The sequence below is a fragment of the Bactrocera oleae genome, chromosome 2 (assembly GCF_042242935.1).
Source record: "Bactrocera oleae isolate idBacOlea1 chromosome 2, idBacOlea1, whole genome shotgun sequence".
Lineage (NCBI taxonomy): Eukaryota > Metazoa > Arthropoda > Insecta > Diptera > Tephritidae > Bactrocera > Bactrocera oleae.
In genome coordinates this window covers 98765833-98792494 of record NC_091536.1, presented here as the reverse complement: position 1 = coordinate 98792494, position 26662 = coordinate 98765833, and the positions used below count along the sequence as shown (strand labels likewise).

The 26662-nt window shown below is 37.3% G+C and overlaps 4 protein-coding genes across 6 annotated transcripts in view; 1 reads left to right on the top strand and 3 right to left on the bottom strand.

Annotated features, from left to right (window-relative positions):
- Positions 1-26662, top strand: part of Octbeta3R (Octopamine beta3 receptor) — a 76732-nt gene that overhangs the window by 31412 nt on the left and 18658 nt on the right. The window lies entirely within an intron of this gene.
- LOC106618398 (uncharacterized) lies at positions 8082-16359 on the bottom strand. The gene is made up of 4 exons (XM_014236136.3): positions 16127-16359; positions 9999-10269; positions 8879-9311; positions 8082-8814 (listed from the first exon to the last, which is right to left on the bottom strand). The coding sequence occupies exons 1-3, from the start codon at positions 16229-16231 to the stop codon at positions 8944-8946; spliced, it is 744 nt and encodes a 247-aa protein (XP_014091611.3). The 5' UTR covers positions 16232-16359; the 3' UTR covers positions 8082-8814; positions 8879-8943.
- Positions 18711-20459, bottom strand: LOC118679897 (uncharacterized). The gene is made up of 3 exons (XM_036357531.2): positions 20277-20459; positions 19685-19892; positions 18711-19619 (listed from the first exon to the last, which is right to left on the bottom strand). Exons 1-3 carry the CDS (start codon positions 20367-20369, stop codon positions 19381-19383), a joined length of 540 nt encoding a protein of 179 aa, XP_036213424.2. The 5' UTR covers positions 20370-20459; the 3' UTR covers positions 18711-19380.
- LOC106618399 (uncharacterized) lies at positions 21442-22309 on the bottom strand. The gene is made up of 3 exons (XM_036357535.2): positions 22018-22309; positions 21782-21941; positions 21442-21717 (listed from the first exon to the last, which is right to left on the bottom strand). Exons 1-3 carry the CDS (start codon positions 22108-22110, stop codon positions 21632-21634), a joined length of 339 nt encoding a protein of 112 aa, XP_036213428.2. The 5' UTR covers positions 22111-22309; the 3' UTR covers positions 21442-21631.

The following is a 26662-nucleotide window of genomic DNA, read 5'->3' as shown; positions in this document are numbered from 1 at the left end:
AATGCGGATTGCGCCCCTCGCGTCGGTTGGGCGGGAGGAGGGTAATCGTTGGGTTTATTATTATTATGGTGTGGAGTGTAATAGGGGCAAATGGCGTCGATGACATTGTTTTCATCGAGCAGCTAAACTTAGTTTAAATTTGGTTACTGCTTTGTTAAGGATAACGACCCGAAGCATTCTGCTCTAGTGGTTAAGGCATGGTTGTTGTACAACGTGAAAAAAGGGCAGCCGCATCCTCTTAAGAGTCCAGACTTCAATTATAATGAAAAATTGTGGGCCTATATGGAGACGACGTTACGAGAGCACAAAGTTAATAGCAAAAGTGATGTTAGTGGCTGCTCTTCAGCAAATATGGGCAAATATACCTCTTAAACTTATTCGAAATGTGGTGCATTCTATGAATAGAAACTGCAAACCGTGATAGAGATGATAGAATCATTTTGGATTCTTAAACTTTTTAGTAAGTATATATATAGATTTTTAAATATAAATTTCAATCACTTTTTGAAAATTAATAAAAGTGGTTTTTTCTCACTTTTGAATGAAACCAAAAGCTTTCATTGTCTCGGAGATAAGTCATTTCAAAGTCAAAACATCTCTCTATACAAATTTTGTTTTTGCTCACTGAATGTGCACGCATGCGCAAGTGACTTCATGTAAATTCTTATTTATTTTGCATTTAAATCTTTGGTTTTGCTTTTTAACGACAAACAATTAAAATTTGACATTTAACTTTCTTCCTTTATGCGCAATTCACAGTGCGAAAGCGGTCTCATGTACACCTTGCGAAGGAAGTGCAGCCTGTGTACACGTATGTATGTACGCATGTGTGCGCGCTTGTTGTCTGCTTTGTGTAAACGTCAACTCGCGAATTTCCCATTCATTTTCAATAATTAGTATAATTTTTAGCAATTTACCAACAATTTCCACCTCAAGATGGTGAAGGTCGCGGTGAAAGCTTTTATCGACAGCCGCCTTTAATTTCTTCTTTCCTCCTCTTTCGCTGCGACCACCGACGATTTTCAAAAGGCATTTGATAGATGTGGAAGAGCCTAATTATGTCTATGCGTCCTTCCTACCATGTATGCATGTGTGTGTGTGCTGTACTGAGAATATATACGAGTTTGGGCATTAATATTGCTGCCGTCATAACAGTACATAGCGAGATATGGAAGAGCCAATAACATTTGACGTGCAAACAAATTATGAAAGAGGCCTTCATTAGCCTTTGCGCTCGGAATGAAAAGTCACATGATTTGTTTACTGCCACCACATCCTGATTCATATATAGGAGACGAGTAGCATATTGATTTTCTGTCTGCGAAATATATTAGGTAATTACTGAAATATGAACTTAACTTTAACTAACTTTGTTACTCGATTATCGGAAATTAGTTGGGCGACTGACGCGTAAGTGAGCAGCTCTGTTCAAATTTTCGGTGTTTTCTGCTCTTTTGAAGAAGAGATTTTAGCTATCTTTGAAAAGACAAAATGCCAATAGCAGCCAACGCTTCTCTGGGCTGTCACTTATCTCAGCCATGAAGTTATTGTGTGAAATGAGATCCTAAGCCTGCGTCGATTTCGGAAAAACGTATAAAAACAAGTAAGGAAGCACTAGATTTGAGTACAGGTGAATATGCAATAAAACTTTAGCAATTCAAAACGACACTCGCTACTCTTAAATGCTTCGCAAATTGAAGACTACCATTATTTACCAATGCAAAAATCAAAATCCGTTTTTACGAGAAATTTTTAACCAATTCAGCTTCTTGCGTAATATCCAAAATGGCGAACGACTCTTATTTAATTAGATTTACTAATTTCACGTTTAACCGATATATATAATATGGGTAACGTCAAACAGAGAAATGGAAATCATTATATACGTATTTGGGTCTAGGTGAAGGTGTGAATATACATATATATGCTCAAGTACACTGCAGTGATGAGAAGGTAAGCATCGATTACGACTATTATTGATTCAAAGTATTCACATGTCATGTTCAATTCTCGTTGCGTGTCAAAAAATAGGAAATACTATACGAGTAATTCATCAATCGAAAAAGTGTATTACTTTAACAAATATTTGTATGAACATAAATTAAAGCATTTTCGTTCAAAAATGTATTGTTTTCTTTTATGCACAAAATTGGAATGGCCATCTTTGAGTTTGTACTCGCCATCGTTTTCGTTGAGAGCCGATAATGTGATACAAATGTGTGGCCCAATGTCTTTGGGGCATAAACTGCTCGAGCAAACATTATGACTTTGTTTTCGGTTCTACGTAGATAAGTACTCCTTTCTACATAAGTACACACATTATACCGTTATACTTTGACGCTGCTCCAAATTAGGCATTAACTACACGCCAGAGACTAGAAAGAGCCATTTCCGAAGGACTAACAAGCAACACTGTCCATAAATTATATGACTTCGCAGATGGATAAGTAAACATTACAGAGGCATTCGACACTCGGAGGGGTCTCTAAGTTACCGAAAGCCCTTGTGTGTGCATTTATCAAATTACTGTCAAAATTTCATTCGGCCTATCATTATTCATTTGCTTTGATCGATTGTTGCTTTTTATTTTGCTCTTTTCGTTGGCCTTTGTTTCAGCTTCTAGAAGACATACTTTCCAACTCCACGATATGAACGAAAAACAAATCACTAATACAGTCATACGTTAATGCGTTCTTCCCCATATGCTCACTCTGGCGATTTTATGTGTAGCTATGTAACGGTAAATACCATTAAATAAATCATTTTTTATGATATTAGTAAACGCGCCGTCGTCTTATGAGGGTGGTAAGAGCGGCGCGAAAATATGAGCGCCACCTGAGCTATCCAGTACAGGGCTTTTCAAAGAAAGAGCTCGGCAGTCACGCGGAGCCCCATCAAAGTTATAAAATTTGTGCTCTGCGATATACGAGTATGTATATGTATATATAACAGTTATATATGAAGGATGATGAAAAAATTTTCCAGAGTCTACTGGCCGTAATTGAAATAAATTTTTATATTGTAACTAGTTCAATACAGTGAAAATATTATTTACGAATAAAGGCAAAAACGTTATAGCCGGTATAAGAATCCAAGGGATTGTACTTGAAGTTGAATTTTGAAAATAATGGATACAAATATTTGGAAAAAATAATTAATTTCCTACTTGAATTTTTTTACACGGAACATGGTATATTAAGTTTGCCACGAAGTTTGTAACATCCAGAAGGAAACGTAGGAGACCTTTAATTTAAAATTTAATGATATGTTAAATGATCAAAATAACGAGGTGAGTCGATTTAACGATGTCTATATAGCTGTCCATCCATCTGTCTGTCTGTATATATATAATATATATGTATATAGTCCCTCAGTTTTTGAGATATCGATCTGAAATTTTGCCACGTACTTTTATCCCCTGACGAGATATCTTCAAGAAATTAGGCATGGGTAATTGTTTAAAGCAATGGTGCAATCTCCGAAGAAATTGTTTAGATGGGTTCACTATAGCACGTAGGTGTCATACGAACTGAATGCAAGCGAAGTTAACGATTTTTCTATTCTTGCAACATGTTGCTACAGAGTACAATAGTTTTGTTCACTTAACGGTTGTTTGTATCACCTCAAACTAATCGAGTTATAAATAGTGTTATACATATATAAATGATCAAGATGAAAAGACGAGTTGAGTCCATCCGTCCGTCCGTTCGTGCAAGCTGTAAATTAAGTAAAAATTGAGATATCTTAATGAAACTTGGTACACATGTTTATGGGTTCCGTAAGGTTGGTATTGCAGATGGGAGTAATCGGACCATTGCCTGTCCACAAAATGCCACTAATCGAAAACCAATAAATTGCTATAACTCAGCTCCACAATAATATATAAGACTGTTATTTGCTATAAAGAATCACATGAGAGAATGGCATCTGCAGTTTAAAAATTTTGAAAACGTGAGCGTAGTCCTGCCCTCTAATAAGTTTAATGTACATATCTCCTTAATCGCTTAAGCTATAAAAACTGAATTCTCTCGAAACAAATATTTTTACCACATCTACCGACAGTGTGAAAATAAGTGAAATCGGATGATAACCCCGCCCACTCCCCATATAACGGTTTTGATTAAAACTAATAAAAGTGCGAAAACTCACTAACAAAAAGTCAAAGTCTTTAAATTTTAAACACAGGATGGTAAATATAAACTTTATAGGAGCCAATACATAAATGGAAGTGGCACCACCCACCTTCAGGTGAAAACCCAAATTTAAATTCCATCTGATTCTTTCCTGATGCTAGTACATCTGTATGTCAAAAATAGGTTAAATCGGGTCAATACTTCCCTTAATCGAACTTCTGGGTGTCGTTTTATGGCATATATCGGCCAATATGCGCTATCTCAATAAAAATCAGAGAGCGTGTTTTACTCATAAAAGTGAATTTACTCCATATGATTGGTATGTGCTGTACCATAATGAAGCCCTGGGAGCATTTTCTTAGTCTGTGGCATGTAAATAGTATATGGTATTGACAACAATTGATAAAATCGGATCAATAATACCCCCAACTAACATATAATGTTTTTCGTTTTTCTAACAAGTTTTATGCCTGTATACCGTTCAGGTTGGTCAAAATGTGATATTTTAATAAAATTAAATGCACAAGTTTTCTTCAAAATTATGTGGTTTGGCATTTCCCACATTAACTCAATATATATTTTGCCTTTTCGGTCAAGCTAATATCACATAAATATAAAAATATAGATAAAGAAAAAATTTGTTTGCATGTACTCCCTATTCTGTATTTGCAGTCGAGAAATCTTGTCACGCCCATGAATGTCATGGACTTCGCTAGAAAATATGGATGTAATTAATATTTCTTTTATTATTTTTGCAGGGAACGCAAATTATGACCGAGACGAAGTATGCGAACGATTGATTCAAAACAAAAAAAAAGCAATCAATGCCTATCTTCAAGAAATAGTACCACTACCAATACTGTTATTAAATGAAGAGTCTTTCAGTAAACTAAAGAACATGTGTAATACTTTTAGAATGACGTCAGCCATTTCTAATGATCTTGTGCGACAGCAAAAAAAGATAAAGCTGTGGAAATTATGAAAGTGAACAATCTCTAGAGTCTTGAATCAGTCTAAGTCTCTAGTTAAGTCTTGGTGTCGTTTTGTTTTAAATTTCACGATATCTTCTTGATTTCACTGAAATGTTTTCTAAATTAGTGGGAATCTCTCGAAAAAAAACAAATTTTTAATGGATTTTATTGTATGGTGAGCGCACATAATTGAGAAATTTTAAAACTTATTATGACAAGTGTGAACAAATAAAAAGTCTAAGACGGAGTAAGAGTCCAAACATTAGTCTTCGGGAAACTCAAAAACGAATGGCATTGCAAAAATAATATATATTTTTGGTATCCATTCAATGCTGAAATTTCTGATCATTCCTTCTGCGTAACAACGCCAACTATTCATATAGTATCGATTCCATTTTGGTTTTGAGCAGAACTTTCGTCGTTCTTAGGAAGAAAGCCTCACCACAGGCGCAAACCTCTGCAAAAGCAAAAAACCGACCAATGGCTTTTTGATTAACAAATGCTTAGCTTGTGCGGTTGAGACTTGAATCAACTGGAAAAACACATTTTTTCATGGGCGGAGGCTACACAAATAAAAAGCGAAATAATAATCCAATTTCTCGCCATTCATGCAAATATATCAACTTTTTTATTACCTTTATAAATGTGTGCAAATATTGAAAAAAGTTTTCTTTATTGCACACACACAATCAAATCCATCCGTACGGGCACAATATTGGATTGCTCTAGGCAAAGTTCACAAACACACACGCACGCATTCGGCTGCTCTCAAAATAAGGACTTCGAACACACACATTTGCATGTGTGTGTATCAGTGTATGTGTGCACGGACATTTGATGAACTGGTTACTGCGAAGTCAGCTGCCTTCCTTAAGTTCGTACGCAGCCTCGGCGTTCCGTGTCAGCTCTAAGTGTTTTTAACCAGGCAAGGATTATATGTAAACTTTTGACATTTCCCTTTTATAACTATTCTCGTGCAGGGCAGGACGGAAAGTAACACATTTTCCACGCAATAAGCTCGCAGCATTGTTTTTGTTGTACTTACACCTCGTCACCTGCTCGCTCATGCATTGCTTGGTGAGTACGTGTGTGCTCGTGCGCCTGTGTCCTTTGGCGACATTCGCCTTGGAACTTCGCTGAAAGCCGTGATATGGGGCGGTGAATTCAACTACGCCGGGGCAGACGGAGTAGAATCTCGAGGTGAAAGTAACAAAGCACATGTGCACACATACATACATACTCTACGTGGATAAATGCTTTCGTAAAGTTTTACTCAAGCCGACGTTTGAATTTCCATTACTCGAATTTCGCCTGCTTCTGCTTTCCGCATCTCTCAGCCATCTACTCGCTTGCTATAGACTGTTTCCTATTTAAATTTCGCAGTAAAGGTGGCTTCTTGAGAAGCCTAGCTCATTGATATTGAAAATGTACATCTATTTTTGGCGCACATTTAGTTTTAATTACAAAAATTTACTTTAAAAACGCTATTTTTAATTTCAAATTTTCCAGGAGCTATTATAAGCATGGTGTAGTGGAAACTCCGATTTTAACATGCAATTTTTAAGCTTCGATTTCTCTCCACTTCCCTTTGCCTACGAATCAAAATACTGCAATATTCACTTTATTATTATAATGCCTTCTAGATGCCTAATTCGTACGCTTAGTGTCCTATATAAGTATCGGTATGAAGTCGATGACTAATGCACTCTGCAGCTCAACTTTAGTCGAAAACAATATTACGCAATATGCCCCCACGTATTGACGTCGACAAAATTCTAAAAATATTGTTTACTATTTATAACCATAAACAAGTAACTTTATATAAATCCGCGCCACTTGCTCACACAAATCTTCCTGTAAGCAATGTCGCTAATATAAATATTAGAATGCGCTTTCTGAGTGTGTGTGCATATGTGTGTGAGTGGGATGTATGAGTTTGTGGGTGAGCATAAAATAAATATTAACTGCAGCGGACAACGCCAAGATGCGCCTTTTAAGCGGCATTAAATAATATTTCACCATAAATTATTCTACGTACACCGCAAGCGCATATATTTCTGCATGAGTGTCTCTGTGTGTGTAGCGGTGCGTACGAGCAATTTGCGCAAATATAACCGTAAGGATAAGCTTTCAAAACATTAACATCCAGACACAAGTTGGCGACCAGACGGCTCATATATTTACGCGAACCCACACACAAACATTTCAACTAACTGTAAGATGCTGCTGCAAATACATAACGCATAAGTGTGGCTGTATGCGCCATGGTAATTGTTTGCACCGTCAGGATGAAGCTTCGCTGAGGGTATTCATTTCATATCACATTTCAAATAGCAATTACCATTACATTACCATGACAATTATGACTTAAATAATGATTAAAACTAACGTTTAATGTGTTGTCACCCTGTTAGTAACTTAAAAATTTTATATTTGAAAATTAAAAAATGAATGAACTACGAATATCAATAATTAGTGCAACAAAAACTTAATAAATGAAATTAAAGGAGCATTAGTTAAGTTCAGATCAACAATATACATACATATCAACATAAATCCCGGCGGGTAATTGAAGTCCTCATTGCATGGTATTGCGCTCAGATGTATTTTTATACGCACTCTCATTATTGGCCCTTCTCTGGAAGCTTCATTGTCAACTTTAGACTATCAGGAAAGCAACGGTATTTTTGATTAGAAATGCTCAATTATGGATGGGATACTGTTATTTCAAGTTTTTGTTCCGGGACTCATACACAATAGATTAGAGACTTTTACTTTGCATCAAAGTGCTGTACCGTAGTGCAGTATGCATAACATAATTTCTGATATTCTGTCACGCACCCACGCTTAACTGACGTAAGTATATGCTATTTAGCTAGAAGTTGCAATTAAACCTGGTATTATTTATATTTAAACCGTTTTTTATACACTTATTTTTCTCAACTCAAAAGCATTAAGGCTAGCCAACTCACCAGAGTTCCACGTATGAATAATTAACAGTAAAATATGTATTTCGACAAGCTAAATATATCATCTCAAATACATTTACGAGCCACACTAGGTTATACATACAGCTACATTATTCTATTTTGCAACCTCTACCAGCCACCCAGCAAATCCATCACGTACATATGCCAACCAACGAATCATAATTTTTATTTTGCGCGTGTGAGCTTCTTCCCCCTTCGCTCTGCGTAGCTCTTCTGAGCATTATTGTTAACCGCAACAAATATAAATTATTTTTTGCTAACCTTAAATTAATCTCATATAACGACTAAGCCATTCAATTCCCAAGCGAAAGGAGGCACACCCTTAATTGTTGACTAGAAAGATCCAAACATCGCGTTTTATGTAATCTTTTACATTATGATGAGTGCATTTGGATAAAATACTTATGTATGAGTATAAAATTTGTCTAAATCACATTTTTTCATATTTAATCAACATTTAGGAATACATAATATGCTAAGGTAAATAAATAACAACGTCCTGGTACCTCTCGTATATACCAAAAAAAAAGTTTTAAATTCAGTTTTAACGCTACTCTCACAACTGTTTCAACACATACATACTCCATTGAGTTGCATGCCTTCACATGTCGGGGGTATGTTGATAATATAATGTTCCAATTGGATTTGAATCAGAATGTCCGTGTCCAAACCACTTGTGCTGACCCTCAATTCAACTCGCTCGCCTCAAAACTGAATACTCTAAACAAACAAACAAGCGATTGTAACCTTGCAACATGAGTATAAATGTCGTTCATGCACTTACCGGTTGCCCTTCGTATCTACGCACTACTGCGATATCGATTGCCGCACTCCCCTCGGCGCTACGCTTTAATTGCATGCTGCTGGTTGTTGTTGTTTTTGCGTGCGTTTGCCCAAACGCGGCTTGTATAGTGCTGAGGACTTTTTGCTGACTCGCGCCGCCAATTGCCACGGCACGCTAAGATCCTCAATGTCATTGGCAAGCATGTCATTAGCGGCACTACCAACACCACCCGCCTCGCCCACGCCAATGCCATTGTCGGTGTCACCGTGGGCTAAACCAACGCCGTCGTTGTTTTTGCCGCTGTCTGTCTCGCCAGGGTACTCTCCATTGTTGTTATTATTGTTGTAGATTTCATTGAACAATTGTAAATCCGCAGCAGCGCTGCGACTGAGGCGCGAACGCAAACGCGCCAACTCGATGTCGGAAAGTTGCCCTGCAAGCAGGAGGGAAAATCAACAAATTCAAATGGACACGCACACATGCACACACATGTGAGAGAACTTGTGGTCAGCAGTTTATCGTGCAGTGAACAACAACACTGCTAAAAGTAAGAACCAATGTGTGAAGGTGTCTAACAATTTGCCAAACAACAAGCAACTGTAAATATTTGTTATAGACAAAGGACATCTGAGTTTCCACTTGGAAGAACCTTCGAGGTTCGGAGTGAATCCAGACGGTTTGTGGTTAAGCACACAGTGACATATCCAACTCAAGTACACGAATCGATATGTGGCTGCAAAGATCCGCTTTTACTCCGAATAAACCAGATTTATTAGAAGCTTTCTGAATCATGTAATTCGCCTTTAGATGGCATATTTTAAGCTTTAGCATACGAACGCTGCTTGTTTCGATTTTCTATATATATTCTATATAGATCAAACAGATTTAGCTTTCAAGACCTGCAGATATGACTTTCAGAAGCCCAAATCACCAACCTCTACTCGAAAGGAGCAAAACTCTACTCTGTGGTAACTTACTGTTTCCTCTAGTAAATTAAGTTTTATTCCTACTTACTCGCGGTCGAGACACTCTACTTGTATACCTTATACTTTACAAAAGTATTTTCTCATTATTTTTTGCTACTTTAGTGTTAGGTATTGTTACTTAATATTGTACTCACTTCTTAAATTTTGCATTATATTAAGCAATGCCAAGTTGTAGGTATACGTCGGCATGCTTTTCAGATACTCTTCTGTCGTGGCCAGAGCATGCTGAGAGCGCTTCTGACGTGTCCTCATGGTGGATGGTGCAATTGCTGTGGCGGCCTCTGAAGCCAACATCGACCGCTTACCAAACTGTGTCTGAAATTTTTCATGCTTTAGCTGTTTTTGTTGTTCTTGTATGGGTGTATACGGTTTTGCGCTATTCGGCAATTTTCCGAAATTTATAGCCTAAAACGAGGCAAAAAAGCAATGATTATGGCTGCTGTAGTTGAAAGGCAAGAAATACTAATGTATAAAATAAACGCGCAGTTTTTCTCTGGATTAATACTACAATTTTTTCATTTTTTGCCACGGCCACAAAATGCTGTTAATCAAAAACCTATAAAGTGCTATTAAATTTTCTCTGCTTCTATCATTTTATAGTATATGTGTAAATCAAGCACCAGCGAAGTTTTTAGAATAAAACCTCTCAGAAATAACGCTTCTAAAGTTTACCATATTACATCCAAAAAATCGAAATCAGACCACAACTTTTTAAGTCCCCAGATAAGGAATATTCGGACCTCAATACCTATAACGAATTTTTTTACAAATGTTCAGTTGCGTTCACTGAATTCATTATTCGACGAAATCGTGAATAAATTGTAATAAAATTTGGTGTCTTCTTGACTTATATTGAAGTTCATAGACCGACTTAGCTTTATTGCTACATTTTTCTTCGCGTCAGCTAAAATTATATTGAATCATTTTCATATGAGATATAAGGTTGTCAAATATCTCCCTTCCGCTTGTTTGTCTTTTGAATTTCGCGGCTATGTACAAAGCGCTACAGAGCTCGTATCTGGCAACACTATACATAATTTGAAAGGTCTTGACATAACCTACAAAACAATGCTATGCGTGATTAGTTTGGATATTGCGTTCAACAGTTATAGACGTGTAAACATGGAGTTCACTAACGCCGAAATTCACGCTATTTTAAAGTTTTCCTTCGTTAAAGGCAAATCCGCTAGAGAAACGTTCCGTGAGATTAATGGTGTTTTGGGGGATGGTACTCTATCACCTCGAACCGCGGAGGAATGGTTTCGACGATTCAGAGCCGGTGAAAACGACACCATGGATAAGCCAGCCGGCGGAAGACCTGTGACGACAAATACCAATCAAATCATGGAATACATCGAGTTAGACCGGCATATGGCATCTCGTGACATCGCCCAGGAGATGGGAGTTAGTCACCAAACCATTTTGAACCATCTGCAGAAGGCTGGATACAAAAAAAAGTTTGATGTTTGGGTGCCGCATAATTTGACGCAAAAAAACATTCTGGACCGAATCAACGCCTGCGATATGCTGCTGAAACGGAACGAACTCGTCCCATTCTTGAAGCGGATGGTGACTGGCGACGAAAAATGGATCACATACAACAATATCAAGCAAAAACGGTCGTGGCCGAAGGCCGGTGAATCGTCCCAAACAGTGGCCAAGCCGGGATTGACGGCCAGGAAGGTTTTGCTGTGTGTTTGGGGGGATTGGAAGGGAATCATCCACTATGAGCTGCTCCCATATGGCCAGACGCTTAATTCTACCATCTACTGCGAACAACTGGACCGCTTGTAGCAGGCGATCGACCAGAAGCGTCCAGAATTGGCCAACAGGAAGGGTGTAGTGTTCCACCAGGATAACGCCAGACCACACACTTCGTTGATGACTCGTCAGAAGCTACGGGAGCTCGGATGGAAGGTTTTATCGCATCCACCATATAGCCCGGACGTAGCGCCAAGTGATTACCACCTGTTCCTGTCCATGGCGAATGCCCTTAGTGGTGTGAAGTTGAACTCAAAAGAGGCTTGTGAAAAGTGGCTGTCCGAATTCTTCGCAAATAAGGAGGGGGACTTCTACGAGGAAGGTATTATGAAGTTGCCGTCTAGATGGAAACAGATCATAGAACAAAACGGCGCATATTTTAACTAAATCCGATCACTGTAACACTTTTTATAAAGCATTGAATGAAGAACAAAAAAGCGGAAGGGAGATATTTGACAACTTTATATATGTGATATAAACTTAACCGAAGGGGCTAAATTTAATATATTGAGTTTATGTGGGAACGTCATCCAGAGGATCAGAATTCATTAAATTAGATATATGGGGTTTAGACCAAGGTCTACAACCTTGTACACTACTTCCATTTATATTCAGCGATAAATGCATACTTTTTAAGAAAACTTATCCATTCATTTTCGTTAATATATCACAGAAAAACAGAAATCACTATAAAGAACTGAACAACTATAAAGCAGGAAATACCTACACACTGAACGACATATTCGATATAAGCTTTGTTAGTATAACGAAAATCATTATAAATATATTTGGGGTTGAGGGAGGTAATAATAAATTGCTGCTTTCATTAGGGTACCTAACATACCATCACCCGCATATGTATATGGAGTTATGTCAGACGGATGTTCGAACATCCTGATATTAGTTATATGGGATCTATGGCAAGGTTTCACCCGATTTTTATTTTAAGCAGAAAAAATGCCCCTTATTATTAAAAAATGCTCTGTCGTTCTCATTAAGATAACTTATATATTGGCCGATATTTACGGTATAAAGTCAGCCGAGAGTTCGAAAATCTTTATATTAAGTATATGTGGGCTGGCGGAAGTATTGAACCAATTTAATCCATTTTTAATATACGGGCATATTAATATCGGGAAAAGACTCTATCCAAATCGCAATAATATATCTGACAGACTGACCAATATTTTTGGTAAAAAGTCTACCATATTCGGTACCAATGGGCTTGAACAATTATAGTTCGATATGGACAATTAATTAATTAACAAGTAGGCTTGGTTGCAGTCCGATTTCGCCCATTTTCACATTATAAGATGGAAACGTTTATAAATATGTTACTAATAATGTTATGTACTAAATTTGGTTGAGATTGGTCGAGTAATTCCGGAGATATGTGATTTCACCTAAAGGTGGGCGGTGCCACAATTGTGACACCGGCTCCTATAAAGCCCTCGAGTACCATCCTGTATTGAATTAATTGTCTCTAGTGCATTTAGCTATTGATTTATCGCACTTTTAGTAGTTTTTAACAAAACTGTTATATGGGGAGTGGGCGAGGTTATCATCCGATTTTACCTATTTTCACGCTGTCGTAAGAAGGGTCAAAAAGATTTGTCCTGAGGAAATTTAGATAATTTAGCTGGGCGAGGGAAGTATCACGTGACAATTTAAAGTGAGGACAAAGCTATTATTCGCATTTTTTAGAAGAAACCACTATAACAAAATCTGAACGCAGTTAGTATGATAAAATTGCATAAAAAGGTTTACTACAGTCAGCTGCCGATAGTATGCACTTGTGACAACAAGAGAGTAAATCTGGTCTATACTCACCCTAGCCCCATATTCCACTATATACTACAGCTTAATTACGAAAATTTGTGAAACTGATCCACGACTCAACTACCATATACTACGAGTATATTAAAGAATTTTGTTATTCTAGCAGACTTTATGCCGAATACGTCGGTCAGTGCGTGAATCTTTATCTTTTTAAAATTGTGTGAAAACATGTTCTCGATTATTCTTTAAGAATACCAAAAGTTAAGGCATCAGTCATGACTTTCCTCTAATATAACCGATATAGAGATATCTGTGTTTAAACAGTTATGTTTGTTTCTCAAACATAATGTGCTTTACCGCTAAATATCAATGAAATAGCCCTAGACCTCTCTGGTTAACCTTTTGCGAATCTACTCAACGTATAAAATTTAGCCTCCTACATCTACCCTTCACCTAAACTATTTCCCCGGCTTAGTGTTTTGAAACTTGTGAGAATATAAAACTTTCGGTTATACCCAAACTTAGCCCCTCTTCCTTTCCTAGCATGCAAATCTGTGGATCAGAGAGCAATATGACTTTCCATTCCTGCCTTTCACACAACCTTTCGATAAATCGAACACAAAATAAGCTGTGAAAGAGAAAATTGGGAAATTGTTTAAGATATGCTTGATCTTGAAAATAGTAACTTTGGCTACCTCTTCCAAACTCAACCAGAGTAGAAAATTTCCCTTTTAATGAAAAGATATACTATTAGCGAAGCGTCCTAAAACCTTCAAATGAAGATATTACACTGTATGCTATACTTTTGGCATAGAATAGATTAAAAAGTTTTGCGACGACTACTTCGAAAGTTGGCAGTAAATTTCCAACTGCATGAGAGAGCAAAGTTTGTCATTAGAAAACCTAAATACTGATAATAGAATATATTTGGTAAGAAATCCAAGAAAGAGAGAGAAGAGAGAGAGAGTTGTTCACATTCTGTCACGGAATTTTATAAGCCACCCGAAGAAGATGAACAGTTAACGTTGTTCATATATTTGTTCACTCAGCGGCACGGGTCTTCCCTCATAAAGAAGATCAATTTAGCAGAGAAAATGAGAGTTTCAAATTTGATGGGGGACTTCTGTCCTTAGACAAGATTTGGTATTAACTTATAAATGTATATAAAATTCTCAATAGATTCGAATTTCTTCCTCCGGTGGAGAAATTGTACGAAAACGTTCATTATGAAGAGAACAGTTATTTGTAATTCAAATTTTAGTAAAGGCACGGATTGAACGCTCATGAATTCCTGGTAGAAAGCACTGGCACTGATTATTTCAGTTAGCCGTAATAATATCAATGTGGATTATTTCATCTCCATTTTACGACCTGTGACGCACTAGTGTTGGAGTTTATATAAATCTTAGTTGTGTTCTTTTTTTTGCCTCATTCGTGCATTCAATTGAGAATGTGGCAGCATTTGCTGCTCTGTTTTCTCTGCTGCCCTCGCATAAAAGTTAGGAGTTTATAATGTGCCACCGCGGATGGCGTTGCTAAGCCATTTTAACGGTTGGCTGTAAATTCGAATATATATTAAATGTCATCGGGTATTTTGGGAAGATGCAAAGTCAGACTGCTTTCGAGTTAAATAAGATGATTAGAAATCTACTAAGCAATAAGTATACTCAAATTCTACTGCTGCTCTTTTATTTCAAAAATTGCAATGCTCATTTGCAACACTCTTGAAACAAAATTTTTGCAACACATGTGAAGCATGGCGTATACGCTGCAACAAGCAAACAAGCTTACAAAGTATCTTTCGTATGAGTTTCAATGTAGACAAATCACAGTTACCCAACATTCCACAAACCGTTAACAGAACAAAGTAGTTACAAGCAAGCAAAGCTTTCACGTCGGAAGTCACTTGAAAACTTTCAATGCTAAAGCTCAACTCATGTCGAGGACTCAAAGTTACCGGCCAACAACAGGAACGAACAAAAGGAAAAAGCAGCCAACAGTGCCACTGTTGCCGAATCTGGAATTTAGGGATTAACATTTACTCTCACTTTCACTTACTCAAGCAATGCTCAAAGTTTTTTTACTGCAGCTCGGTGAATTTGTTTTCTTAGCCGCAGTGTATATTAAAGTGGGTGTGTTTCAATCGCAAACAAATTACTTGTAGCATCTTGAAGGAATCGTTAAAATATTTAGTCAAGTTGGCCGTTTCGTCCATCTGTGAATAAATTCTCAAGTAACAACCCACAAACCATGATCAAATTCTTGGTATATATTATATATGGTATAGGTATGCATGGACAGTAAATGCACTCTCCTAACTTAAAATAAGAGCAAGAACTAAAGCCTACAAAAACTAAATAATAACAGATATTAGTATGCTTAACAACAATTAAATTCTCGTTTCAACGTGTTATCACAACCCAGTCTGTTCATTGCGGTTCATTCGAATGTGTATGCAACGTACCAACAAATATATTGTCACAGACCGTATTTAATTTGGAGTTTATTTTCTTACTGCACTTAATTACGAGTGATAACTTTGCAAATCACAAACGAAACTAACTTGCGTTCAATGAAAACTCGGAAATTGGGGAAATTGGTTGGCAAAGGGTGCAGCCACGGTATCGTTTACGTCGACGTTGCGTCTACTTTGTGAGCTGAGCGTGACAAGAAGCAGAATGAACGGCAATTACTTATCCCCATATCAATCGATGGCACTTACCTGCAGAAAGTCATCGTCATGCTTGCTGGCTGCCTCGGTACCGCCAGAAACGTAGCAGGAAGCAGCGAAAATGAGAAGCAAACTGAACACACTTAAATTGCTCATGGCAAACCAAATAAGTAACTAAACTAATTCGCCCGGCACGCTTGTATCGCTTGCTGAATATCGAGTAGCGCTAACTTTAGCTTGGTCGCAGAACAATCGGAGACGAATAAGTGCACCAAATCGATTGTTGACGGCGACTGATGAATGTGCTATGAGATTGTTGATTTTTATACTTTCAAGAGACAATCCGATTTTTATTGTTCTTAATGTCGAGAAGGAAGAACAACAAACGATTAGATGCTAAATAATTTGTTATTTCTTGACGTGTTAATCCACTTTCTCGCGCTTTAGCATTAATAAACGGTATTAACAATGGAGAGAACAAAAAGCAAGAACACAGCAGGTTGCGAGGCACATTCGAGGCAATTGTGATTAATGGCAATTTGTTGCTCAGCTGACACACTGACCGTCAAATTGTCTTGTTGCCGTGCTGGCCTTCGTGTATTTAGCAGCGCCGCAGGACATTATTTACGCCATGACAATCACAACCAATTACCGCAACAATAACAACAGCTACATGTGCACCAGCGTTGGCAAACACTGTTGAGCGGCTGAACGTGTGTGATGAGCAACCGACTGTTCCTGCAGCGTCATCATTCCGTGATTATAGACAGATGTACTGCTCCCGCCAAAAGGGGGTAATAGCTGTGAATTTATTAGAAATCTGAGCCAGTGACAAGCGCTGATCTTGGTTATATATCGTTCTTGCAATTTGCTACTATTTGGACCTCGTTCTGTGGAAGGGCGAAAAAAGCGATGGATATCTGGTGAACCATTTATTCGGTTCTGGAGACCTAAATGAGTCCTAATTGATGCCAATTTGTTATATTATAAAATCCAGTTGTCACCCGGTGTGGCAAAATTTATATCAGGTACTGAATATTTCAAGATATACCACAGAACCACAAAAATTGTAAAAAAAAATTCAGCGAATCTAATATCACACGTAAAAACCTTTACTTTGAACATTAACGACAACCTCGTCCTTTATAATAGGCTAGGTTATGGCAGCATATTCGAGTGAAATGTGAACAAATTAATGAAGTTAAATTGCTTGCCAATTATGCGAACGTCCTGTGCAAACAATAACATTGAAAAGGTAATCGCGCTGAAAATCCATGCGTTGATCTAACCCGCTGAAACTCTTTCGATAAAATTGCTATGAGTGAATCGAGGTCATCGAAAGAATATAATTACGTACATATAAAAGCCGCTATATATCTCTCCGTCAATTCGAAAAGTGACCCGCTAGGTGTAAAATGTATCAAAAGCTTTTGTGTGGCACTGCTTAGGCGGTCCAATGCGGTCTTTTATGCACCTTTGGTCCGTAAGTCTTTCCCGTACAATTAGCAGCGTAGCATAATGGCATAGTTTTTGTCGCTTTCATCGCTTTTACAAAAAAGAAACCCACATCCACGCAGCGCAAACAATAGATCAATCAATCGTTCCTAAATGGCTTAGTTCTTGTTATTCATTCGTGTGGCACACATTCGTGATTTACCGAGATGTGTGTGCGTGCATATCTGCCAATATATTGGTTCAGTACAGGTTCCTGGGCGCGTAAGCCAAACTCGCCGGTTTTTTTGCACATTCAATGGCAGCTGGCAGCCACCTGCTGGGCATGGCTTTATTATTCTTCACAAATCCACACGCAACTGCACTTTATGCGTTTATATTACCATTTAACCATTTAACCCTTTTTCGCTCTTTACCGATTCTTTATTTTGCTTTCTTTTTGTTCACCTGGCCAGCCGACTGGCGACTCCTGGCTGAGCACCGCTTTCGAAATTAGCCTCTCGGTTGTAGCTCGCAAATCCCTATGTTGCTGCCTCATTTTTAATAAAAACAAGAAAAAACGTTAACTGCGGTTTGACCGAAGCTAGAATACCCTTCACAAATACAAAAGATTCGTTTCTATCACTTGATTTCGAACGTTTCAAATGGGGAGAAAAGGATATGTTCAAAATTTCAGATCCATATCTCATAAACTGAGGGATGGACAAGCGGACATGGTTAAATCGACTCAGCTCGTCATGCTGATGATATACATATATATACTCGTATTTTATATAATCTCCGACGATGCCTTCTGGGTGTTTCGCGGCCCAAGCGGTTCTTCGCTTCCATCCACATTAGTAAAGTGGTGGTAGATGACTTTAGAGAAGGCGCATAATAATGCGATAATCTTAATCAAATTAAAGATCCTAATCTACTCACACGTAGGAACATGTTTTAGAGCTTTCTACTTAAGCAAAGAATCTTCCTCGTTTACCATTGGATTTAGAAAATAAGCGTCTAACCAACCACTAGTAAGATCGGTGTGATATATATTTAATACCAATAGAAATTGTTGGGTTTCAACTAAGGTTTAGAGTTTAATAATGTATTTCTTCTCACACTGTGTTCCCCAAATATTATGACCAGATTTATTTTACTAGGATTTACCAGAAAAAAAAATGTAAAATTCATTATAATGGGAAGTAAAAGTAGTTTTTATTCAATAATATAAATATGCAAATACTTTTAAGCTATTTGAATTCTTTCCGACATGTACATAAATATACAAGTATATATGGTCGTCGGCATTTTATACTATTTGATGGATTATTCGTATGTATTAATTATTAAATTCGTTAGTTTTGTGTGGAAGTATTTATTATATTAAATATTTATGTTCTAGTTAACATACATAGATATTTTAGAGGCTTCGTTAAAAATTTACAATAAGGATCAAGCGAAAGTTTTAATTAACCACATAACTTTGGAAATTGTTCCAAAATATCAGCTAAAAATTTTGCCTTTTTAACATTATTGGCATCTATAAACTTTTTTTTTATTTTCTTTATAAATTTGTTGAATATTCGTATGTAGTAAGTATGTGTGTGTGGGTTACGTGAAATTTATTATTGTTGGTCGCCAACCAAAAGCCTTTACAAACTAGTAAAACCATTAAGACCACATAGCCGCTCAACCGCAATGTGCACCAATCAAAGGAAACAAAAAATATTTACATATCCAGAGATGTGTTTTGCAACACGCAAGCCTCACCGGCAACGCACTGTCAACTGACACATCGCCCACTCAGTGCTCATACGCCAACGATTCGGTGCGCATAAGTACGGCAACGCCACTAACAATTCACTCAAATTTTAGAACTTATTTCCGCGTTTCCCGAGTCGCGGCTTGAAAGGCGCCGACTTCTTCAATGATGTGTCCGTTAGCGCGTCATCCTCTTCGCCTACGATGGCCACAGTATCAGACGTGCCGGGGCCCAAGTTGTCAGCTTCATCTATGAAGTATTGCCAAAGCGGAGATTCCTCAACGGCAGAACGTCGACCCGGTCGAGGGCGCAACATAACGGGTTTTTCGTCACGTGTACGCAACATTTCTGTGAATTGAGAAAAATTGAAAACGAGTTTTCTTAAAGTGTAAGATTAGAGACGATCACTGCACCTTTTAGGGCGCTCACTATACGATTGTAGTCGTTGAAAGGTATACGATCGAATCCCAGATGAGGTGTAATTTCGACTTCTCTGCTAGGATACTGCACGAAATTCTCATATTTTTGTGAACGTTTCTCCCGCAACGGTCCTCGAAAATTATCAGTCGTACGCCGAAGAGCGGCAATAGAGTGTCGAAAGGCGTTGTGATAATCGTTTAACTGAAATAGAAAAAATAATGGTTTAATGTTATATTTAATCACCCGGTTTGTATCTTCTCTTCGGAATGTTAATACTGTGAGAAAATTGTGAAACCAATTCTTTTTTCCACAAAAACAAATTATCAATCTATTTGACATAGCGCAGGCTTCAAAAACGGGCAAGGCACGAAATCGCCTGCAGGAATTCATTTTTCACAGTGCACAGATGGAATCCTGCTTCTGAAAGATCCACTCAGTTAATGTGATTTCAACCATGTAATGCTGATACCATTAAGTAGTAAACATCTTAGGGACCATTCCATAGGTTTATCTTCCCGGTTAGAGCGAGAACAATTTACAACATATTTACCTATATTTACTTACACACATGAGGGTAAGCCTTACCTGAAAGCCTGATTTGTTCGAAAATTTACAGCTGCAAAGCACATAGTAAGAAATTGCGCATAAGAATAATGTTAAAATCCTTAGGCCACCCATTTGAAGAGCACTGAGTAATTCAAAATTTATTTTGCCAATTTGTGATTTTTATATTTGAAAGCCGTGTACAAGCTCTTTACGACCGTCAGCGATAACTGTTGTCTGCTGACCGGCGGCAGTAACTTTTTATATGCTCTCCAAACGCGTGCAAAGATGCAACCTGCTCCCATAGTGCGAGTTAAGCTCTACCCAATAGATCAATCAACAGTAAAGAGAATAAGGACAGCAACAAACATTGGTGCCCATTCAAACAACATCATCTCGCAACAATAGTGATTAATGTCAATTTGTCAACGGGGTGTTAAGTTCCCCGCGGGATATCGTTGATCCACGCATTGCACAAAAAAAGGGGCAAATGGAAGAGAGAGAGAGAGAGAAATATAGAGCGAGTGAGACTGTATGATAGTAAAAAAAAATAGTTGAAAGCCAATAAATAGAGGCCACTTCAGTAAACCAACATAGTTTCTAATATTATATCTTGCTTAGTGGCTTATTATGTAAGTGTTTGCATGTAAGTAACCGCGGGAAATTATACTTATACTTGTGCAAGTGTACGAGCACACCGCTGTTCGCAGTTCTAATTACACACTTTTTTACCCCATTTGCACCATGTTTATATTTTTATACATATGTGTGCAATGTATGTATGTTTATTCAAAATGCTACAATTTAATACCCACGCAAACAACACGCCCACATACCACATACAAGCTGTGTGATGTGTAAGCTGTGCTATCAACACCTTAGCACCCTGCAAAATGGTCGAATATTGGCGTCTACAGTTGTGCATCCACATATAAATATCATATAACTAGGTATGTATATAGGTATATATAATGCATTAGGTATACATGCTAATTTTCGCACAAAGTTTCTCTTCCTATTTTGTGTCTATGTCGGAGATCATAGGAGCTTTAATTTTTATGAAAGGGTTATCGTGGGTTATCCCTCATCTGCATACTCTTTGATTATCCAAAAACAAGTGCATAGGAAAGGGAAATATGCTCCACCCCTTTTTTAAACCATTAGTCTGCATAAGCTAAGCCACTTGTGAGAAAATATATTATGTAAATATTGCAACATATAGATTATGTATTCAAATTTATTTTAAGCATATTCCAAACGCTAAAACTAAAGACATGAATCCAGTTAATGGAACTAAATACTTAACCACTTTTTTACATTTTGTTTTTACAAAGCCTTACTCATTTTACTCGTTTTACATTATCCATCTCATGGTATTACAGATTATTTTATTTAAGTTAAACCTCTAAATTGTATAACTGAGAGCGTTTGCCTAAATTCGGTTTATAACGGATTGACAAGCGTTCGTGTTCGTTTTGCATTTCTGAAAGAGATTCGCAGTTGAGCATAACTCAGTTAAGAATAACAAAATACTGTGGGGCACCAACCTTTCATTAGCCGCACCAGGTTTTCGTAAACATCAGCTTGCAGCTCGTCGAATATGTCCGCATTGTCATTTTTTCCATGGATGGCGTTCAGCTCCCTCGGCTCACTGCTTTGGTAGCGTTTATGTGGCTGCTGATTCTTCAAACCAATAAACAGGTCACCCTGGATGCCGTGATTATGGTATATGGCAGAGCATGAAATTAATTTCCTTCGGAATGGAGCTTTAAAGCATACTAACCTGGTAGTCGATTGGCTCAAACAACTTAGCGCCACAACTCGCATAACGGCAACCGGCGAACAGCATAATAATGAGAACAATTCGCTGATCCATGGCTTATTTATGGTTTTCCAGCAGAATTTCACGACTTAATAAAAGTAACTGGGTATGTTAGTACTTGCAACCGCCAAGGACTACTGTTGCCACAACGTCGGTGGCAGCCATAATTTATAGTCGCTTGGACGGACACATTTTGGCAATATGTACACACATATTTACATTTACAGTTGTACAGCTGCATCGTCATCGAAAGATGCTGAAACTTATCTAATGACAAAGCGTGATTTGCCATTTTGGATTCTTCTAAATCATTATTTTAGAAAAATTGTCGAAAATGCGCAAAATGATATCAGCCTGGCCTGATTAACATATTCGTACTGAAGTCATGCGCGCAACACTGTGGGAAGTTAAATAGCCTAAAGCAGAAGAAATGACCTCAGCAAACAACTAACTTTTTAATCCATGATAGGTACATGAACTCTCTCTTTTAGTTATTAATAAAGTGGTTGGGTCGCAAATTAAAAAAAAAAAACAAAGCGAGTTTCAACGGGTCATTAAGAAGGCTTAAATATAACAACAGAATCAGAGCCGACTATACATAATAGTAATATAGAAATATAGTTTTGAATGTACTACTTACTAACAACTAACAAAACAAAATGTTTAGAGTAGGCGCGCGACATTGTATTGATTGATGCAATGAAAGCACAGAAATAGTTCTGAAATGAATAACTTCAAATATTTTTGACCCAAGTAAGCAACCTTTTTGGCAGTGAACGTTATTTACTAAGGTTGGAGGGTTTGAAGTCTCACGATTCAAGAAAAGAAAGGTATGATATTTGTCGATTTAACGACAAATTTAATAATGATGCATAAATATACATTTATAAATCATGAAAATGAGGTACCAGGTTCTTGACTTTTTGTTCTTTTACCAATATATATTCAAATTATGAAAACAACGAAGCCCAGGCAACCTCTATTCCATTTTGTAAATTATTTCACTTAAGAAATCTATGAAGTGTTGGAAGACAATTATTAACAACACGAGCGTAATTATTTCATTTTGCATTCCAAAGTCCTTATAATGAATGAGATTATGTACTTATGCTTCCACGACCCCTTTAATGAATCGATGAGCAACTAATGTCCAACTTAGCGATGTCAGACTGAAGTTAAATGCTTTAAAATTTTCTCCAGTGAATAACATTGAACTCGGAAGCAATATTGTGTGGTTGCAGGGATCATTGTAAGCTTCTAAATCGCCCATTAGTCAGCCATTAAGTCACAGATTTGGCACAAGCAAGTTGGCGGCCAGAGATAATTGTGAACGTTTGCTGTTAAGTAACAATTTCTTATATTCTCACACCGATAACCATTCACAAAACATGAATGGCATCCATTGACAGGCCCGGCCGCTATGCAAATGGTCACCATAAGCACTGATAATAGCAAATGCAATCATCATTATGGAAAATTGTAAACGCTAAGAAGGATTTGCTGACCAGGCTTCAACGACAGACAGGCCGAGAGTCGACAAGCACAATTCCATTTCTATTTTCATTTCCATTTTACGTGCACATATATTTCGAGAGAAAGAAAGCTGTGGCAACATTCGAAACAATAACCCAATGTAGCATTCCAGCCATGTGTGTATGGTCGTTGTAGCAGCTGTTTGTTATGGTCAACCAGTACGTGAGCGGATTGACCGAGAGCTTCAGAGCCTGCCATGTCAGGCATTTAAGTAGTCAGACAAACAGTTACACATGTATTGGCAGATATTTAAATGCTGGCTGTTTGCGCCTGTAAGGATGCAAATGTTTGCTTTCAGATATACACACATATGCATTGTGCTAGCGTGGGTGTGTGCGCGGCAGCAAGAAATCTAAAGCGTGTGTATATTTACACACTAGTGAAGTGGACCCTACTCTACATTGGTAGTAGATAGACAGGCAAACAAACATATAAAATATATAAATACGAACATACGAACCACATTGTTCTAAGTGGATGCACTGATACACAGCATGGATGTGACAGTCTGGTGTTCCCGGCAGACGTTTGCATACACATGAGCGCATATGCACATTGTCAAAATAAAAATGGAGCCTTTACATTTGCACATGCACATGTATATATGTATTTATGTATATAACTGTATTTGTTAGACTGTCGTACTTATAATTGGCATGTGAGGTCAACGGTGATAACTGTTGCTCAAACATACATACATACCGCCCGACGAGTTCGCACATAATAAACTTTTTAAATGCGCGTATGTTTACACTTATGCAATTGCTCTGCAGAATTCTGTACATTGTGCTCATTCTCTGGCCGTTCTGTCACTTTTTCCACACTCTATTGTTGACACATAATGGCGTAAATAACCAAACAGCAAGTGAGGCACCAACATTGCAGCAGCAATAGCTTTTCACCTTCGGGCTTTAGAGCACATTTTCATTGGATCTACAACAATGACACACATTTTGTCGTTGAAAATGCAAAGTATTTGCGTTGCATTATCAAAGACCGTTATGTTTTTTAACTCGCAAGTACCAATTCTGTCTGCCTGCATCTATTGCTTACTTTTTTCCTGAACAAACCTCTGCTAGTCCTTTGTAGAAAATAAGTAACTTATTGGTAACGGTTTGTGCGCGATAGAACTTCGAAGTAATCGAACAGTTTTGAATCACCATATTCCAAATTGAAATTCTCAATCTTAATTTGTTTTTTTTTTGTGCTGGAACGACTAAGAGGGATTTTCTAGTACATTTTTTGTAATGCTATTTGGAAAATTTTTATCGATTCATATATGTGATTACATATATACCATAAATATATCTATACTGCATACATTTAAGCGCAGTAATTGTGGCTTTTAGTCATTTGAACTTCTTCTGCATTTTTATACCCCGAACAGGATATATTAAGTTTGCCACGAATCTTGTAAGACTCAGAAGGATATGTTGGAGACCTTATATATTATATATTGTACAATATATATAAATGATGAGCTAAGTCCATTTAGCTATGTCCGTCCGTCTGTTACTGTTAGTTTTTGAGATATCGATCTGAAATTTTGCCGACATTGGACCACTATAGGATATAGCTGCCACACAAACTGAGCGATCAATCAAGTGCTTGTATGGAAAAAGTCAAAAAAGTTTGACGATATACCTTCACGAAATATGGCATGGATTATTATTTAAGGCAAAGATTATTTAAATCGAATTACAATAGTATACATTTGCTATACAAACTGAGCGATCGGAATCAAGTCCTTGTTTAAAAATCTTTTTCATTTGCGAAATCTTCGCCCAGCCGATCAAAATCATGTTTTTATATGGAATATTATGTATCGGTGCAACCGAAGTTAACGTTTTTTCTTGTTTTATGTTCATAAAATAAATAAGAATATTAACAAGTAAATAACACTCAATTAGGGTATAACATAAAAGGCGGGGAGTGAAGATATCTCTTCAAACAAAAATGTTGTGCATACAAACATTTGATTTAGATAGTTTCAATTTGTATGGCAGGTTAATGCTATAAGGTTTATGGTGGCTCCCAGAAAGAGATGATCTCTGAATTTCATTAAGTAACCTCATAGATTGACCAATATATATAATGTACAAAGTCAACCAGAAGTTCGAAAATATTTATATTAAGGATATGGCGGCTAAGGAAAGTATCGACGCGATACCTATTTTTAGCATAAGGACGTGCTTTCATTACAAAAATATTCTCCCCGATTTTCATGACTAGAACTCACAGATTGAACGATATGTTCCGCCATATGCACTGGGGACCACATGTGTGTCTGAGTCCTTGAAAAGATATAGTGAGATTTCGACAATTTTAGGGCGTAAGATGAAATAGCTTGAGGGCACTATTTGTGAAAAGTTGTATTATGATAACTTCATTGATGTTTGATTAGTTGTTTTAAAAATTTTCATATGGGAACCCCACACACCAAATTTGTTTGTAAATTGGTCAACTAGTTCTTGAGAGAGAGGATTTCACCTAAAGCGGGTGTTGACACACCTATGGTCTAATTGTTACACCTGCTTTTAAAGAGCCCTTCTTGGTTGTGAAATTTAATACTTATGGGTCATTTATTTAGTGAGTTATCGTACAGAAGGAAACGTAGGAGACATTATGAAATATATGTACATAAATGATCAGTGTAACGAGCTGAGTCAGTTTAGCCATGGCCGTCTGTTGGTTTGTCCTTCTGTTTGCATATATGCTATACGATCTAAATCAAGTTCTTGTACGGAAAACTTTTTTGTTTGATAATATATCTTCACAAAATTTGGAATGGATTATTGCCAAAAGCAGGGTTGCAATCTCCGAACGATTGAACCACTATAACATATAGCTCACATGTAAAGTAAACATTTTTTTTTTATTTTATTTTACTTTTCCATAATCATTTACGATGTATTTTTCTTGATTTACGGCATAATCCTTTTGTTTTCTTCTAGACAATTTGCAAAGGTATTTTAGTCATTTACATACATATTTATTTCGCCGTAATTCTTTAGCTTGCTCACTTAACCACTTATTCTACCCTCTCCAGCTCGAAGGCACATTTGCATATCCT

Coding starts and splice junctions, on each gene's coding strand:
- LOC106618398 (XM_014236136.3), bottom strand. CDS start 16,231: ATGAGCAATTTAAGTGTGTTCAGTTTGCTTCTCATTTTCGCTGCTTCC. Junction 10,270..16,126: donor ATGACGATGACTTTCTGCAG/GTAAGTGCCATC, acceptor GCCTCGTTTTAG/GCTATAAATTTCGGAAAATT. Junction 9,312..9,998: donor TATAATGCAAAATTTAAGAA/GTGAGTACAATA, acceptor TCCTGCTTGCAG/GGCAACTTTCCGACATCGAG.
- LOC118679897 (XM_036357531.2), bottom strand. CDS start 20,369: ATGGGTGGCCTAAGGATTTTAACATTATTCTTATGCGCAATTTCTTAC. Junction 19,893..20,276: donor CGAACAAATCAGGCTTTCAG/GTAAGGCTTACC, acceptor TTTCTATTTCAG/TTAAACGATTATCACAACGC. Junction 19,620..19,684: donor TATAGTGAGCGCCCTAAAAG/GTGCAGTGATCG, acceptor CTCAATTCACAG/AAATGTTGCGTACACGTGAC.
- LOC106618399 (XM_036357535.2), bottom strand. CDS start 22,110: ATGGATCAGCGAATTGTTCTCATTATTATGCTGTTCGCCGGTTGCCGT. Junction 21,942..22,017: donor TTGAGCCAATCGACTACCAG/GTTAGTATGCTT, acceptor CACGGCATCCAG/GGTGACCTGTTTATTGGTTT. Junction 21,718..21,781: donor CCTGGTGCGGCTAATGAAAG/GTTGGTGCCCCA, acceptor AATCTCTTTCAG/AAATGCAAAACGAACACGAA.